A 16,940-nucleotide genomic window follows, 5' to 3' on the forward strand; every position below is an offset into this window, starting at 1 on the left:
AAATGCCTAATGCTTCTTCCTGTAGTGAATTTGTAAAAGGTTGATTCAACCAATTCAACATTGTAGTTCATGTGCAAAAAACCCACATCCTTGAAATCAGCCCTGATTATATGCATGCTGGAAGAAGAATGTGGAGCCTCCCTGGAGAAGCACTTCCCTCGGGATTTGGAAATGTGGAGCTTGGCATTTAACCCAGGCTCACTGCCTATTACTCTACCTGACCTTTGAAACTCATCAGAGCCATTTTTTCTTTTTGATACCATTCTCCACCTGGACTAAGTTAGGAAACTGATGATCTGTCTTCTGTATGGGCTGTGAATGCCTTGAACCAAGGCACTCCTCTTTCTGCTTTGTGACTCCAGCATCTGGCTCAGGGATGGCACATGCAGATTTTCAGTCCCTGTTTGCAGAGTAGCTGATGGGTCATGTTAAACCTGTGCACAGGGACATCTCTGATTTTGTTTCTGATGACATAATCACATAGATTAGTTTTGTTGGCTTTGATATTGAAAAAGGTAGACCCCAAAGCAAGAAGGGGTGTGGTGAATCAGCAGCGGGTTCTGTGTGAGAGGAGCTGTACCTCTCAGAAGGGTAGTTGGGGCACAGTACAGATTTGTTGAATGTTGCGTCCTGTATGAATGAATAAATACTACATGGCCATAGATACTTGAACTCTATTTCCACTGTTGGGAAATGAAATACTCTCAAAGTACATGTGTAATTGTTAGAGAAAATATGCTGAGTACAGAAGTAACCATACATGGTAAACTAATTATGCCAGGTCTATGTAAGAAGATGGGCAATTCTGATTAGATTTCTATCTCCTCCCCAAGATGTGATTAATGTTAGTTGCTTCCCAGAAAAAGGCATGGTGTATATGAGTAGTACATGTTGGCTTACCATTTGCAACTTGATTTTTAAAAAAAGAGAACACTGTCATGGATTTGTTTTTTTCCCTGGGAGTGTGCATGTGTTTGGGGAGAGAAAATGGCAAGGAAGAAAAAGTGGTCAATATGTTGGAGCAGAGGGAGAAGGGCAGAGAATGCCTCTTTTATAGAACAACTTGCTCCTCCCCAGTCATTCCTCTGTCTTAATAGTTCTAGGATTCCCAATGTTCCTGAACATTCATATCGTTCAAGGTATATCCAATATTTATCCTGTATTCACCCCATCTAGAGCCCATTGGGAGTGTGTGTGTGTGTGTGTGTGTGTGTGTGTGTGTGTGTTTATGGCAAGAGTCTCATAGCACCCATGGGATGGGGCAGAGTGAATAAAGAGAGGGTGATATGTTAAGGAAGTCTGTGGAATATACTCTGTTTCCCCAAGTGTGGAATGCGAGGAATCCATCTGAAAAGAGGAGAGTTTGCCAGCTTTGGAGGCTGCCTGCTAGGTCACTCAGGCTAGAAATTAGCCCTTAAACTGCATACTGCCTTAAGCAGACTCCCCACCTACCCACATTTTCCCAATCTCAGAGACAAGCTTCCTGAGGCACTCCTGGCCTTAATGGCAGCTTCCTCTTCAGCCAAAAAGGAGTGGGCAGAGGACAGCAAAGGAAATAGAGGAGAGGGAGGAAATGAGAAATGGACATTGAGAAGGATAAAATGCAGAGGTGAAATGAAGCTTTGTCTCAGATTCCTGTTTGGGGAAATGTGACTTTCCTTCTGGGATCAGATACCAGGACTTAGAGAGAGCTCAGAGAAGAGAGTGAAAGATAAGATACAAGCAAGAGGAGAGCCTGCAGACTGTTGCAGAGAAGAGGAAAGAGGTTGAGCAGAGGGCAAATAGATGCAGATTCCAAGGAAGTGGTAGGCCCCACGTTGACTGGTTTTCTGAGTATTATGGTTTTGGGGATTCTGAGGCTGATTTCAGGTTATAGAAGAGCCAGTTGTCCACTGAGCAGCTTCATTCTTCTCTTCTCTTGGTCATTCATCCTCTGAGGCTTGCAGCTTCAGGACAAGAGCTAGAGAAGCAGCTTGTTTTAGAATCCACACAAATTGTTCGTGGTTTTTGGTCCCATGAGTTGCCCTGCCCACTGAGTAAATGAATAAATGAGCGACTCACTGGTCAAATGAGATTAAAGAGTGCTGCATCATCTTTGGAGAGTTATAGAGCAAATGAACATGTAACAGGTTTACTGCTCGAAAGGGATTTGTTTAATATGGCATTGAAGAAAAATAAGACTTGGGCTGGGGATTTAGCTTAGTGGTTCTGCTGCCTGCTTCATAAGCACAAGGACCTGAGTTTGATGCCCTTGGTACAAAAAAAAAAAAGACAAAGAAAAATAAGACTTGACTGAAACTTCAAACTCATTTACAGGATAGGTCTGCAACCTTTCAAAATTTAGACTGTCTGCTGAGCTGAACAATCTATATGGCTGTATGAGATGGCCCTTATAACAGACCTTCTTTTTCTTTAAGCAACACGTATTAACATCTTTAGAGATATTGGTCTTTTATGGAACACTGTTTAGGAAGCACTAACTTAAGATAACATCTTGTCCATCATGAGTATGCAGCCTGCCCTACGTTCACAGAATTAGCAGGGCAAAAATTCTGAGCGGGGGTTGACTTGTGTCAATGCACTAATCCATCAGTGCTGCCCTGAACCCACTAAATCCTTTTGCAAGATGGTTTCCTGAGATAAGGATGTAGCTTGTGGCCACAGACAGAGAGTGAGATCATTAGTTTTGCATGAGAATCCCATTCACCATCCACAGCCATCAGTTTCCTTGGTTCAGTTCTTTAAAGCACTGGCTCTTCCTCTTCTCTCGTGTCAGTTCTGGAAGATGGTGATAGCAGAAGTGCTCAATGGCCCTTTTAAAAGTTTGAAGGCCACTGAGCTGCAGTACTGTGTATATGCAATAGGTTATTTTTTAATGAGAAAGCCTGTGTCTTAGAATGACAAAGTGCCTGCAAATATATTCTGGGCCTATTTCTTAACTCTAAGTAGTTAATAATAATTCCGTATAAATCTTCATTATTTTTGGTTTAGATTCTAGAACAGTAGTTCCCAAATTTTGCTGCATATTGTAGCTATCTGGGAAACTTAAAAAAATTTTATTAGCATGCAATATGTGTACATGTATTAATTGCACATATTATTGGCATTGATTGTGATTTCATATTCAACCTCCTTTTATCAGCCTTCTTCCTCTTGGCTCTTCTAGGAAACTTTAAGTCTGGGAATTGAACCCAGGGCCTAGCCATATGCTAGGCAAGTAGGCAAATGCTCTATCACTGAACTGCATCCTAGCCGTAATTCTGATTTTAATTCCAATGACTGTGCCATATTCCATTCCAATCAAAATACAATGTTGACAGTGGGATTTCCATTTTTAAAAGATCCACGCAGTCCTAATGTACACAAAATCTGGGTTACAGTGGTTTAGAACTTTAATTTCTAGGCTTTTTTTTTTTTTTTTTAAACACGACTTCCTAAGAGAAGCAGGACAAGCATCTAGTCTTATCCTCATAAGTAATAACTGAAGTCCTAGCAGGTTAAAGAATATGATCAAGATCACAAAGTTGTGTCAGCTTCCAGGTAAGTGTCACTCCTTCTAATGATCTAAGCTAAACCCCAAATATCAGACTAGACTGGAAATGGTGGACATGAGAGACTGAGTGGGCCTGAAGGGAGGAGCTGGCATCGAACACCCAGTGGACTGAGCAGGGACTTTTATGTCTGTAGGAAAAACAAGAAAGCTGCTTCAGTGCAGCCTTCTGCCCCTCCCGTCAATGCTGTTTCTGTCTGGAGATTGCTGGTTTGCATTTCATTTATAGTGAAATAGAATAGAACCTTTGTGCTGGAGTTGCAGGAAATTATAAAAGCCCACATCTTGTCTTCAGACTTAATGTCAACTATTTATCTCTTGCTATTTTCAAATGAACAAGTCCCCTCTATGCATTTTGAGATGGGCTCAAACATTGCATCTTTTAGATTTGTAGTCTCCTGATCCTGATAGCAGCAGGTATGAGAAAGACCTAACATTCTAAAGAGTTTTCCTATTAGCCTGTGTTAATCCACTTCTCATCACTGTGACCAGATACCTGAGAAAAACACCTTAACATGTTCATGATCAGGCAGTGATTTACACATCTCACTGCCAGGTGGCTCTGATTTAATTTTACTAGTGAAAAGATCAATACAAGTGATTAGATTTGTTTGTACAACCAGTGGTACAAGATGCTTGGGGAGGGGAGGGGGAGAGAAGAGGAGAAGAGAGGAGGGAAGGGAAGAGAAGAGAGGAGAGGAGAGGAGAAGAGAGGAGAGCCTGAGAGGAAGGGGCTGGGGACCAGAAATACCTTTCAAAGTCATGCTCCCAGGGATCAGCTTCATTATCTGAGACCCTCCACCCTATAGCCTATGCAGCTATAAACTCATAAATGGATTAATGCTTTGAGGAGGTTAGCACCTTATGTTCTAATTACTTCTCTATGTCCCATCGAGGGTTTAAGCCCTCGATGTATGAGTCTTTGGGAGATATTGTATGTTTAAACCATAACACAGCCACACAGGGCTACGAATATGGGGGCCCAACGAGATATGGTTAGAGGTACTGGGTTATACAAACACACACTGGTGTTGGAACAGTATTCACTAATAACTGGGCTTCACTGATGCTGCAGGCTCATTCATCAGAAACTCAGAAGTAAGTATGAAAGGAACAATTCCAAATCCTTACATAGCAACACCTCAAAATGTGCTTCCACCACCTGGCATGATTTTTTTTACTTCTATTGTACACATGTGGAGAAGAAGTACAAATTGCAACAGCTCTCTAGATATGGAAGACAAGAGTCCTCTTTCATTAGAGGAGCCTGACAAAGGTTGGGTGGCCACTTGAGTGACATGCTCTGTTAGGGAGGACTTGGAATGGATGATGTCAAAATTTCAGATCCTATTGTAGGTCTTAGGACATGATGCTTTATGATGCTTTAAAATTTACTCCATGAAAGTGGTTCTATGGTAGCATTTCTTTCCTAGCATTAGAAAAATTACAGTGTGAATTTTTTAAAAAATGCATTATTGTGGAAAACTGCCAGCAAAGATTCCTGGATCTTTGGATCTAAGTAGGTTTGACGAGTCTTTTTTTCCCTTTTTGGTATGAACGAATCTCCGGGATGCTACCTTTCGTTGAGTATGTTAAAATAAAATGTTGAGATTTGTGGATAATTTAATTTAAGAAAATAGTGAAATTTAAGGTTGCCCCTGCCAATGACACACTTAAGTTTCACAGTAGTTCTTAGGGAAAAAGGGATGGAGAACCTTGGAATGGATTACTCATGGGGGTATTTCATGTACAAACAAGTCAGTCTTATGTTGCAGCTGGAAGAAAGATTTAGAACAATTGTTCTAAACAATTGTTCGAACAAGTGCTTCTCAGGCTGGGCCATGGACCACCCTTGTCATTTGATTAAAGAAGTAATTTCTCAGTCCTCAACACAGACCAACTCAATCAGAATCTCTAGGGCTATGTGTTAATCGGCTTCCCATTGCTGAGACAAAATCCCAGACATACACAATTTAAAGGGAGAAGCCTGTATTATTGGCTCACAGTCTTAGAGGTTTCAGTCCACTGTTGGCTGGCTCTGTGGAAGAAACATCACGGTAGAAAGGCATAGCAGAGTAAAGCTGCTAATCTTATGATGACCAGAAACAAAGACAGCAAGGAAGAGCTCGAGAGAAAGAGGTTCAGAGACCATATATAGTCCTCAAGGTTACGTCCCTATGATCTGCTCAAGAGCGCACCCCCTGCCTTCCAAGTGTGCTTAACTAATCTAGGTATCACTGAGGCCAATCAAGTCGACAAGATTACAGTCACAGTTGGGCCAGTTACTTGTTTTCATATGCTCTCCAAGTGATTTAAGTGCTTGCTAAAATTTGAGAAGCACTGATCTAGACCAGCATCTCCTGGGAACATATTAGAAACCATCTGCAGCCCCTTGTCAATGAGCCTTGGCAGGTACTGGTGGAAATGTTCCATGACTCTTTTAAATGTTTAAAGGCCACAGAGATGGAAAAACTGAATATATTAAATAATGAATTCTTGGATAAAGGCATGTGTCTTAGAACTGGGAAAGAATTAAATTCATCTCCTGGTCCTGTTTCCTGTGTCTAAGTAGGTAAATTATACAACCTTAATGTCTCATGGTATTTCTTAGTTTTTTTAACCATTTGGCTTAGGCCAGTGGTTGTTGAATCAGCCACTGTGGAGGTGGGCCCAGCATTCTATGCATTAAAAATCCCTCCATCTAGAAGCACCTGCAAGTTCAAGAATCAATGACTATAGTTCCCATTGATTTTCCCACCTGTATGGCAACAGAGAGCCTTAGGGATTCCTTTCTCAGACTTCTGTACGGGGCCCTGTAGCTGGCTCCCGGCAGCTTCCCATCTTGGCCACCCCTAGTTCCAGTTCCAGGTGGGTGTGATCTAGTTCCAGATCACAGAGTGTGAACTTGGTATTCATAGCATAAATCTAGGAGACCAGAAGCAGAACACTTGCTGAGATGGAAACCTAAGATGCTCCAGTGAGGCCAGGGGTTAGACAGCCTCCCTCTGTCTTTCCTCCCTTTTCAAGGTGGAGTCAAGCTTAACATTTTGCAGAGACCATAGGATTCAGAATCCCCAGGATGGCTATTGATTGCTTTCTTCTCAGATCAGTTTGAGGAGGCCCTGGCTAACAAGTGTATTTTTCCAAAGACATTTGGACCTGCAATGTGAAGAAAACTGTAGAAATGGATAAGACAAATAATGTAAGAAGGCTGAAGACAGAAGAAGCCAGGGGTTGGGGAGTTATTAACCTTCGAAGTTTCATAATGGAGCCTGACAAAGTTGGAGCATGGAGAATAGGAAGAGACAGGGCTCCATGGACAGACTCTCTTGTTATACGGTAGAAAACAGTGTGTTCAGGGGATGTGAGGGCGTTGCTGTTCATTTTGCTCCAGACAGCTTTAGTTTTGATTCTGTGAGAGTCTTGTGAATGCCCTAACCTGCAAGATCTTGGCATTTGCTTTGAGCAGACAAGATGAACAGCTGTGTTTGTGCTTGGAAGCTTGCCAGGACTTTCCTAGTGAAATGTAATGTCACACATCTTGCTTTCTTTAGCTAGAGGAATACATAATTCTTGCAGGGAGAGGAACCCATTCTGCAGAACATTCTTTACTGACAAGTCTGCCCTCGGGCAAGCTTCAGCTCTTGAATGCCCTGGAGGCAGCTTCAGAATCATCATCATCATCATCATCACAGTAATATATATATTTCCCCCCACTTTCATAGGGACTACATCCCATGATCCCTAGAAGATGCCTGAAACAACAGATAGCACCAAGCCCTAAATACAGTTTTTTTTTTTATCTGTACATGCCTTTGATAATGTTTAGTTTCTAAACTAGGCTCCATAAGAGACCAACAATAATAAAGTAGAACAATTAGAGCAGTAAACTGTAATAAGATGTATAAAACTTATGTATTTCTGGAATTTTTTCATTTGATATTTTTGGATTAAGACTGACAGCAGATAAAGGAGGACTACTGTGACCTCCATTTTTCTCTCTCGATTATTCCTAATCAGTGCTTTTTACTGAATTCAGGTTCAAAGTGGTAAGGTGAATATTTTAACTCTCCTCCCTCCCAAATCCCCATTGAAATGATCAAAGAAGCATACATTTAGAGGAAGTTGGCAAGACAGGCAAAGAGGAATTTGGAGGCATTTTTGGTAGACGGAGTAAGGTGGCAAATGAACAAAGAAATTGTGACCTGCTCATGATTTGATATCTGCAAAGGAACAAATAAATGAGTAGATAGAATTTCTAGTAAAGGGCCCTCCTGCCCCAACAGCCAAAACTTCTGCTCAGCTAGTAAGGAACTTACGGGTTTGTGAGCCTGTTACACTTGAGAGATGTGTGAGCTAGTCAGCCTCAGGATCATCCTGTTCATAGGGATAATACCTACTTTATGAGGTGTAATCAGGATTAAATGAAATCGTGTAGATCATGAAACATAGCTGAAAGTTTAGCAGTCATTGTTTAGTGACTACTGTCATGCACGGTGCTAAAAGCTTTACATAAATTATCTCTAAATACAAGAAACTTCTACCATGACCGTTCTGCGCTAATCACTATTTTACAGAAGAGTCAACTTTGAGAAGTATTAAGAAACATGCTCAAGGTTTACAGCTATGAAAGGAGTAAAATAGTATAATTTTAAATGTGCCCCACAGGCATGAGCTGGGTACTTAGTTGACAGCTGATGGGCTTTTGGATGATGAGGGCTCCAATCTCACCAGAGAATTAATCCATGGATGGATTCGTAATTTGACGGGATTATTGGCAGGTGATAGAAGCTTAGAAAGTGGAGTTTGTTGAAGAGAGTACATCATGGGGGCACAACTTTGGGGAATGTATCCAGCTCCTGGTGCCTTCCTCCCCTCATCTGGCTCTTTCTCTCTCTGCTTCCTGGTTGCCATAAGGTGAAAACCTCTTTTGCCACATTCTCCAGCTGCCATGATATTCTGCCCCACCTCAGGCCCATAGTAATGGAGCCAGCTGGTCATGGATTGAAACCTCTTAAACCCTGAGCTAAAATAAATCTTTCTTCCTTTAAGTCGATTTTCTCAGTGATTTTGCTGCTGCAATGGAAAGCTAACACAAACAAGAATATGACATAATCTAAGAACAGCGTCCGGAGATATTCTGCTTTCAAGCCCTAAGCTATATTGTTCCAAGCCCTTGAAATACATTGTAGTCAGTCCTCTATACCTACACGTTTCACATTCTCAGATTCAACTAATCTTTGATCCAAAATATTAAAAATGTTGTCTTGTCATTATTCCCTAAACAATACAACAATGATTTATATAACATTTACATTGTATTAGGTAGTAGAAGTAATCTAGAGATAATTTAAAGTGTATAAGAGGATTGCATAGGTTAGATAGAAATACCATACCATTTTAAAAAAGGAACTTGAGCATCTGCAGATTTTGGTAAATGTGGGAAGTCCTGGTATCAATCCTCCATGAATACCAAGGATGACTGTACGGTAGTCCTTATAATAACTTTTCAGTAACCATTTTAATCGTGAAGATATAATAGAAGTTCAGGAGCTAAACAGTTTGAGTTTATGCAAATATTTGAAAACGAGGATGACTGATTCCAGGTCTCCTGCTCTTTTGTTCTCTACTATTGAATAACTGATAGTCTACACACTCTATGGACTATCGTCCTGTCTCCTTATTTGTATTAGACTGTATTCTCACTGAATACAAGGAAGTGGTGATGAGGAAAATTTCAAAATGTGACTCCAGTACCCTCCAAGTCTTTGAAGAAGTGAATTATTGTGTATGTGTGTGTATCTGAATTGTCTACATTTCTTGCTGGCAGGATTCACAGAAAACATTGGACTTCCCCTGAACCTGCTTGAAAAACATGACCCTTGGCCAGCTTATGTGACATATACCTCTCCCATGGTACAAAGACTCATTGAGAAAAGCAAAATGAAGGAACTGCAAAGCATACGCACTTTTGAGGACAATCAACAGGCACTGAGGCCAAACAAGACTCCCAGCATTAGTCAGCTGAAATGGAGAAAGTCATCTAAGTCCTCTGGGGAAGGGTTGCAGGATGTGCTGTCACATGCCGTGCTGTCAATGTGGGGCCCTTACTCTGTTTCAGCCTTGGGTCCCACTGTTGTCCCAGAACCCAAGCACGCACAAACAGATTCCAGAGAATATCCCACTGCAAACTATAACAAGATCATTTTCTCCCAAAAACCTATGATGAGGATGCTTCCCTACCAGCTCACTACAGTCCAGCAAGGAGAAGCATGCAAATGTCTAAAAAGGAGTCCCTGCAGCCATCCCTGAAGAATGTACTGCAATTAAGCTCCGTTTGCCATAGATTGCACTGTCCTTTAGCTCTGAAATTGCTTTTTTATTTGCTGAGGCTGTGCAGAGAAACCACATCAGAATGTGGCCCACAGGGGCGGAGGTGGGTTCCTCCCTTCCTGTAGTCTGAAGGGATCAGCAGTAAAAGGTGCTAGTTTCTCCCACAGATGCTGAAGACCCACCTGTGGAAGTATTAGTCCAGGTCCAGGCAGGAGGCAGAAATCATACCAGGTATTTTACTAGAGGGAACTGAATAGGAAGACTTATTAACCAGGTAACTGAAAAAGGCAGAAAGAAAATCCAAAGGTAGAAGTGGGGTCAGCCCCCGCAAAAAACAGTACCGTTCCTATGGTGGAGGAAGCAAGGGGAAGTTAGCTGCTTGGAGAAAGGGTATGTGGGCTGAAGCTCAGACTTTCTGAGGTGAGGGAGTGGGGTTGCTGTTCAGCTAGTCCTGGTGGTTGTCTCTGATGCTCTGAAGGATGGTATCCTAATTCCAAGAAGCAGAGGTCTTTTGGCTGGTGTCTCTGAGAGGACACATATAGTTCTGGTTTTGTGAGTATTGGTAAAAACAAAAACTGGACTCAAATGCTTCTGGGAGGAGTTGTCATTGCCTGAGTAAGTACAAAGGGTTACTAGGGAAGGCTGATAGGGACAGGAAGCTGACAGAAGGCAAACAGGATGTAATTCCAAAGCAAACAACCTAAGAGTAGGCCTTTCCTCCACCCTGTAGTTATGCAGGTTTCTGCTAGCTCCCCCTAGGGACAGAGTGTATCAGGGCATAAAGCAGGAATGCTGTTTGCAAACTCTTAGCCCTAGCATCTTCCGAGTATGATAGGATGGATCTTGAAGCCAAGAAATTATTTAGTAATCAGCATATTGTTCTGTGTTCCACATGGCCTCTGAACCTAGTATTGAGGTCTCTTTCCCTGGGAAGTCTTAGAAAAAGGTAGTGGGGTTGTCAGAGGGGCCTCTGTTGAGAAAGGGAAGAAGTCCAATCTTTTCCTCTCCCTTCCCCGTTCTTCTGTCAGGTTTGCCTTGTGGAGCACAGCTGGTTGGGAGAGAGAAGTTCCTGAGTTCCTGGCTGGACCCCAGCTGTTATTTGTCAGATGACTGCTAGAATTGGGCCACCCATGCTCTGAATTGGTCCCAAAGCAAGCATCGACGAACTGCCCTCTGTCTCCCGGTAGACAAGCTGTCTTCAGACACATGAAGATTCTGTCAGGAAGGAAACCAAGCTGGTCTGTTGTGTTGTGTTTAACTGCTGAACACGGCTGACCTTACCTGAGTTTCCTGTTTGTACTGCAAGGCAATTAATATCCATTCAGCTTTCCCCACAGAGATGTACAGGATCTGATGTACTAATAGATGTAAATGTCATTTGAAAAAGTTATATTTCTCCTCCAATACATGTTTTCTAGCCAAGAGCCTTATGTGAACGTTTAGAGTCAGTTATGGGTGCAGCTTTGTAGAGCTCATCTCTGGTTCCTGTGTATTTGTGTTGGGACACCTGCACAAATTAGGAGCTCTGGACTTATTCCAGGGTTCCCAACACTTGGGCGGAATGAGTTCTTACTCCCTCCCCCCGAATAGATGTTTTCCAGTGAATTTTATGACTGTATTTTGTGTCTATGGAATGTTTGTAGACCTGGAATCAGGTGATAAATTCCTCCAGGATTTAAAATATCTTCTTTATCTCTTTACAGTTATTTATCCCTAACATATATTTGGGACAGTAAGGATTATACAGTTCGAGTGTTAGAGTTAGTAGAGTTTGGGGATTATTAGGATTATTTTTTCCAGTCCCTTTAAGGGCAAGCAGTGTGGTAATTTACTCATTTGTACTGTTTTTTATTTCTTTAAAATTTCCAGGCATTTAATAGATTTTACAAAAGTATGTGCTACAAATAAAAAATTTTAAAAATATAGCATTATTTAGGTTAATCTAATTCTTAGCCTATTATAACAATACAGGCATAAACCAAGGGCATCATTGGCACCTTATTATGTTCTGTGAAAATTGCCTGCATTCTGTGGCTACAGTCTAGACACATTGCTCTTAAAGAGAGAAAATGTGTAATTCCTTTTGAAATGGGGAACTCCTAAACCGGGGTTTATGGGTCTGGGTATCATATGGTCCTGGCCAGCCATGACCACATTCACATGAGTACTGAGGAGGATGCTGGGAAAGAATTCTCCTGGGAGATAAACAATTGGGTAAGACCAGCTGGATCCATTAATGAAACCTTGGTCACCGGGCGAGGAGGATGATCCTGAGTGACCCATGTTATCTGACGCTGAGATTTGTCTCCTGAGCCAGACTTTTCTAAGTGCTATGGCAGGGGCAGTGAGTCAGTCTCTCACGGGGTTCTTTCACTAAAATCCTGCAAGACCCAGGGCTTGTTGACCACACAACCCACCATCTCATGTGTCCCACTGCCCTAGTTGAGGACATGAAACAGCCAGGTCTCATAAAGCCCAGTGAATAGTTGGCAGGAACAGCTTTGTTCCTGAGAGTCATAGAGACATCTCTGGTGCTCCCTGAAATAGGCATGGAGCCCTTCCTGGGGCCTCTGCCCTGACCCAAGCAGGTAAGGCATGCATGGAGTGGAATATGGATTATTCTCATGTAACCTCATCTGCCTGTCCAAGATTGAGAGGACTGGAGTATCTCAGGTTACTCTGAACATATTTAGCTTCTTCCATCTCCAAGAGAGAATTGGCTTTCTCTGATATCCACAGCACACAGCCTTTTTTTATTTATGTATTTTGCATATGGCATTTTCTGCTTGGCAGGAGAGCTACTCCAATAAGTTTCCCTGCTATCATAGGTTTATGAAATACCAGAATATGTATTTTGTTAGCCTGTCTGTGTTGCTGTGTAACTAAGGCCCTGTTCTAACACATATCAAGCAGCTGTTTTGAACAGATTCTTTGGCTCTCTGCACGTAATGTGGTATTTACCCATTTGCAAATTCCATGGTCGATGTTTGAACAGTTGATGTTTAACTTCAGCAACTTGACTGAGCCTGTTGGTCATTTTCACTTTGGCGGAGACTGTTAGGACATCAAACATCCACATTCCTCCAACTCCCTGGTGTGGCCCGAGAGCCTGTCTTGATGGAGATTAGGCCGCTCAACAGACAAGAGGCTACTGGAGTCTTCATGGAAGTAATAGCATGAATAAAGGCATTGGTGCAGGTGTGGGTAAGCCAGATGTTTGAGGGCGGCCTGAAACTGGGAATGGGAGGCTGGGGTGGGACTTAAACAGAAGTTATAGACTTCATTAGCAGTAAGTTTGGAGTCTTACTGGAATGAGTTCAAATCCTGCTCTTCGTTTTGTCAGCCCCAAATCCTTATGTAGGAGGAATAAATACCACATAGTTTATAGGCTTAGGGAAGACAAGATGATTACCCTGCGGCAGAGGTTTTGATCCTTGGCCCCTGCTGGTGGTCCTTTGGGGGTAGCTGAGAAGTAACATGAAGCAGGGAGCACAGCACAGGACAGAGTCCAGCTCCCTGAGCTGGGCCTGATAATGCATCCACGGATACAGAGCAGGGAGTAGAAGTTGCAACACTGCAGTCACACTCAGGTGTCAGCAGTGGCTGTAAAGAGACTGTGAACTGCTTCGTAAGCTGTGTCAGTGCAGACGTGCCCTTCTATACCATGCTCTGAGTCATTCCATCCCAGGAATCCCCATATTTCCACACCAAAGGGCTGGAGCCTGGGCATTGTCAGCGCCAGATAAGAAAAGACAGCCTGCGAAACCTGGGGGGAAGGAATTGGGAAAACAGTAAACGGTGACCTGAGATTTACTGTGATCTGATACTGCCTGAGCCTGGACTGAAGCTCAGGGCTGGGTTTCTGCTGGCCAAGTAATCAGGAAAAATTTCCTTTTTCCCCTCTCCTTCTCCCCTATTACATTACCCAAGGCCTCAACCAGCTACTTAGGTACTTGAAAATCACAGGGTGATTTCTTAAACCTGTAGAGCATGGCTGGACTGGCATAAGCACATATGAGGGGTTCCTGGAGATGTGTTGTGCAGAGCCAGCAGGGTATGCAAAAATGTGCCCCACTGCTACCGCTGTTCTTGATCTTGGCTGTGATCTGATTTCTTCACGCGACAAGGCAGAATATAAAGATGAGGAACCTCATCCTGTTGACACACAGAGCCAGGTAACAGCATGAAACAGACTTTGAACTTGGTGTTCAGACCCTATCTCCTCTGTCGCCATATTCTAGGGCCAATAAAAATTCCTACCCTATCGTGATGCTTTCTAGAGAGCGTGAATTTCTGGGGGCCCAGCAAGGGTCAAAGTATGCATTCATTTCCTTTCCAGATTCAATTGTTCAGCCACCTAGAATATTCCATTAATTTTGGTATACAGAAGGAGATGAGAAGCCTTGATATTTCAGGCAAGTTAGAGACCTGACTTCTGGGATCCCTTCTGCAGGTACAACATGCAGGAGGATTTTTGTGGAGAGAGAGTTAGGATGAGAGCAAGTTACAGCTGAAGGGAAGTTGGCCCGAATGTATCCAGCTCCCCTCCCGCGCTTTTGGAGCCTGTCCATGTCCATTTTACTGCCTAGAGACTTAGGGACATACTTCCTGAATTAGGGGAGCCCCTTTAGGATTGAGACTCAGGCCCCTCAACTCCAACTTCAGGCTGCTTCTTCTGTATTCAGACCTTCTCCTCTTCTAGATTTTTATCAGTGACAATCGTGCTGGTGTCTAAGCAGGGCATATTTGTTCTGTGTGTAGCTGCTGGTGCAAGGGTCAGCAGTGAATTAGCCTCAGTAGAGACCCCTCCTCATGTAGCCACTTCGCTGTGTGCCCCTGGACCTGCAGGTGTGGGATAGGGAAGCTAAATGCTGTGAGCCTGGGCAACAAGGCTGGCCACATTCACTGGCACTTCCCCAAAGCCCAATCTACGCCTGGCACAGGCTTGGTGCTCAAGTATTTACCCAGCAAATAATTTATGAGAGCAAGTCCTAATGCCCAAAACAAAATACACTGGGAAGAGCTGTTTCTAATGTCCAGGGGCAGGAAAACCACTTGGCTGTTGTATAAATTTTGAGACACTGAGTAGGTAGCCTTGTCTTGAAGATTCCTTCTAGTTGTGACAATATGATTCAAATATAATATTCACTAGGAACCTTTTATGTGCTCTTCCTTGTAGGATATCAGAACGATAGAAGGAACTAGAAGCATAATCTCATAAAACTTACGTTTAGTTTTTCTGTTCTTTTAAGTGACCAATCCATACCCACCTGATGGAATTCCAAATTATTCTTTCTGTACCCTTTATCAGAAGGGACATAATTTCACGGCCCTAGCTTGTTCTTTTGCTCTTGTTTGCAGCATATTAACAGGCATTCAACAAATATGCACTGAGCCCTTGCTTGGGCCAGCAGCATGCTTGAGGCCCAGCCATGAACATGGGAGACACAGGTTTATAGTTTGGCAGTGGGGACATCAAACAAGCACATTATTGTAGCATAGTTTTGTTACATGTTATGCAGAAGCCTGAGGCTCTGTGAGAGTACAGTTACTTTAGACTCATGACCTGCTCTCTCAGATTCATGAAAAGGGGATTACGGATGGAGGCAGGATTAGTATCAGGACAGCTGCTCATAAAAGAGTGAGGTCATGGTGAATTTTTGGCTAAGTTGAGTTTTTGCGGCCTGGTGACTTTGTAAAACTTCTGCAAAGCTGCTGTTCTATCCAGCCCTGTCTTACATGTTTGTTTCTGTAGCACCATGGAGTTGATCCCTAGCTTGGGCTGGCTTTAGGTGAGGGTGTCTTGCTCTATACTCTGGTGACGACGTAGAGGAAATGCCAAATGTTTGCACACTATTCCAGAGCCATTACTTTCTGCTTCCCTTTCTGTCCCGGATTCCTGGGCTGGGTGGTTACAAAGGAGACCTTGAGGCCCCTTTAATGTCCTCTTTAGTCCTGTGACACATGCTATCAGTATTCAGCATCCAGCTGAGCCCACCTCAATTCCCTGGTCCTCTAGAACAGAAAGACCAATCTGTCTTCTGTTTCTTCTCTATAACAGTCAGCTCCTGCTTTTTACTTTTCCAGGTTTTGGTAGGCTCTCTCAGGGTATGGGGTGCATTTAAACATTGATATTACCCTTTATCTCCATCTTCCTCTGGTTGTACCCATTTAGTTCCTCCTTGTCTTTTTCTTGTTCCTTCACTTCCTTCCTACCTTTCTTCTTTCCCTCATTTTCTCTGTTTTTTTCTAACTTGATCTCTATTTTTAATTTATTTTTGTAATTGCAAAATTAAATGATACTTGTTGTAAGTAACTTAGGTTTTCTTGAAGTGTAAGTGTCCAAGATGATAGCAACTCTCTAAACTTTAGGAAGAGCATATTCCTTTAATACTCAGATACCAAGAGCAGGAGCTTCCATTCTGGGGACAACAGAAAGTTCCCAAGTGCCTCCTGGAAAGTGCTGAAGAATGCTTGCACATCTCACGCACCCACCCTATTGTTTGCCTGTCCCCCCCCCCGTCTATCTCGTTTCAGAAATAGACGCTTCAGGGTCCCAATTCATTACTGTCTTGATCTACCCCAAGATAGCCATAGTGTCCTCTGTAGCTAGCTTTTCAAAGCACAGACTGTAATAGCCAAGAAATCTTCTATAAAGTCTTTGGGAGAAGCACAATAAATTACATTTGCTACCAGAAGTTGCTACTCTTGGGGTGGGAGGACAACCTAAATTTGATTTCTGTTTCCTGGTGAAGGTCCCCGATGTGGATCTCAGTGCACTTGTATTAGTTTGAAGTCTATACAATCCCCCTTTAATATTGGAGACATTTGAGCCATAACATCTTACTTTCCCTTGTTGACAGCTTCCCTATTTTCTTGATCATAGACAAATTCACTGGGAACACTGATTACCTCATCAATGAGATATATTTAGTTCCCCTGGCTTGGAAAAGACAACCGCAATATTCAACAGGCGTTTTCCTGTTGCCTGCCTTTTTCAGTCTGGAATAACAGTGCAGCTAGGGCTTCAAAATCATTTAGCAGATCTGAAGAGTTT

At 42.7% G+C, this 16,940-nt stretch overlaps 2 protein-coding genes across 3 annotated transcripts in view; both read left to right on the forward strand.

Annotated features, from left to right (window-relative positions):
- Positions 1-10,890, forward strand: part of Cdrt4 (CMT1A duplicated region transcript 4) — a 33,773-nt gene extending 22,883 nt beyond the window's left edge. Inside the window, exons 2-3 of one of the 2 annotated variants that reach the window (XM_010618829.2) lie at positions 9,381-9,867; positions 10,051-10,890. In XM_010618829.2, coding sequence (XP_010617131.1) covers positions 9,381-9,862 — 482 coding nt within the window. In that variant the 3' untranslated portion in view covers positions 9,863-9,867; positions 10,051-10,890. Of the gene's footprint in view, positions 1-9,380 lie in introns of both variants that reach the window. The other variant, XM_010618828.2, reaches the window with a different exon arrangement.
- The window catches only part of LOC104858568 (Golgi apparatus membrane protein TVP23 homolog B), a 138,646-nt gene that overhangs the window by 105,958 nt on the left and 15,748 nt on the right, over positions 1-16,940 (forward strand). The gene's annotated exons all lie outside the window — the stretch shown is intronic.

This window comes from Fukomys damarensis, unplaced genomic scaffold (assembly GCF_012274545.1).
Source record: "Fukomys damarensis isolate Sample0158 unplaced genomic scaffold, DMR_v1.0_HiC HiC_scaffold_13, whole genome shotgun sequence".
Taxonomy (NCBI): Eukaryota; Metazoa; Chordata; class Mammalia; order Rodentia; family Bathyergidae; genus Fukomys; species Fukomys damarensis.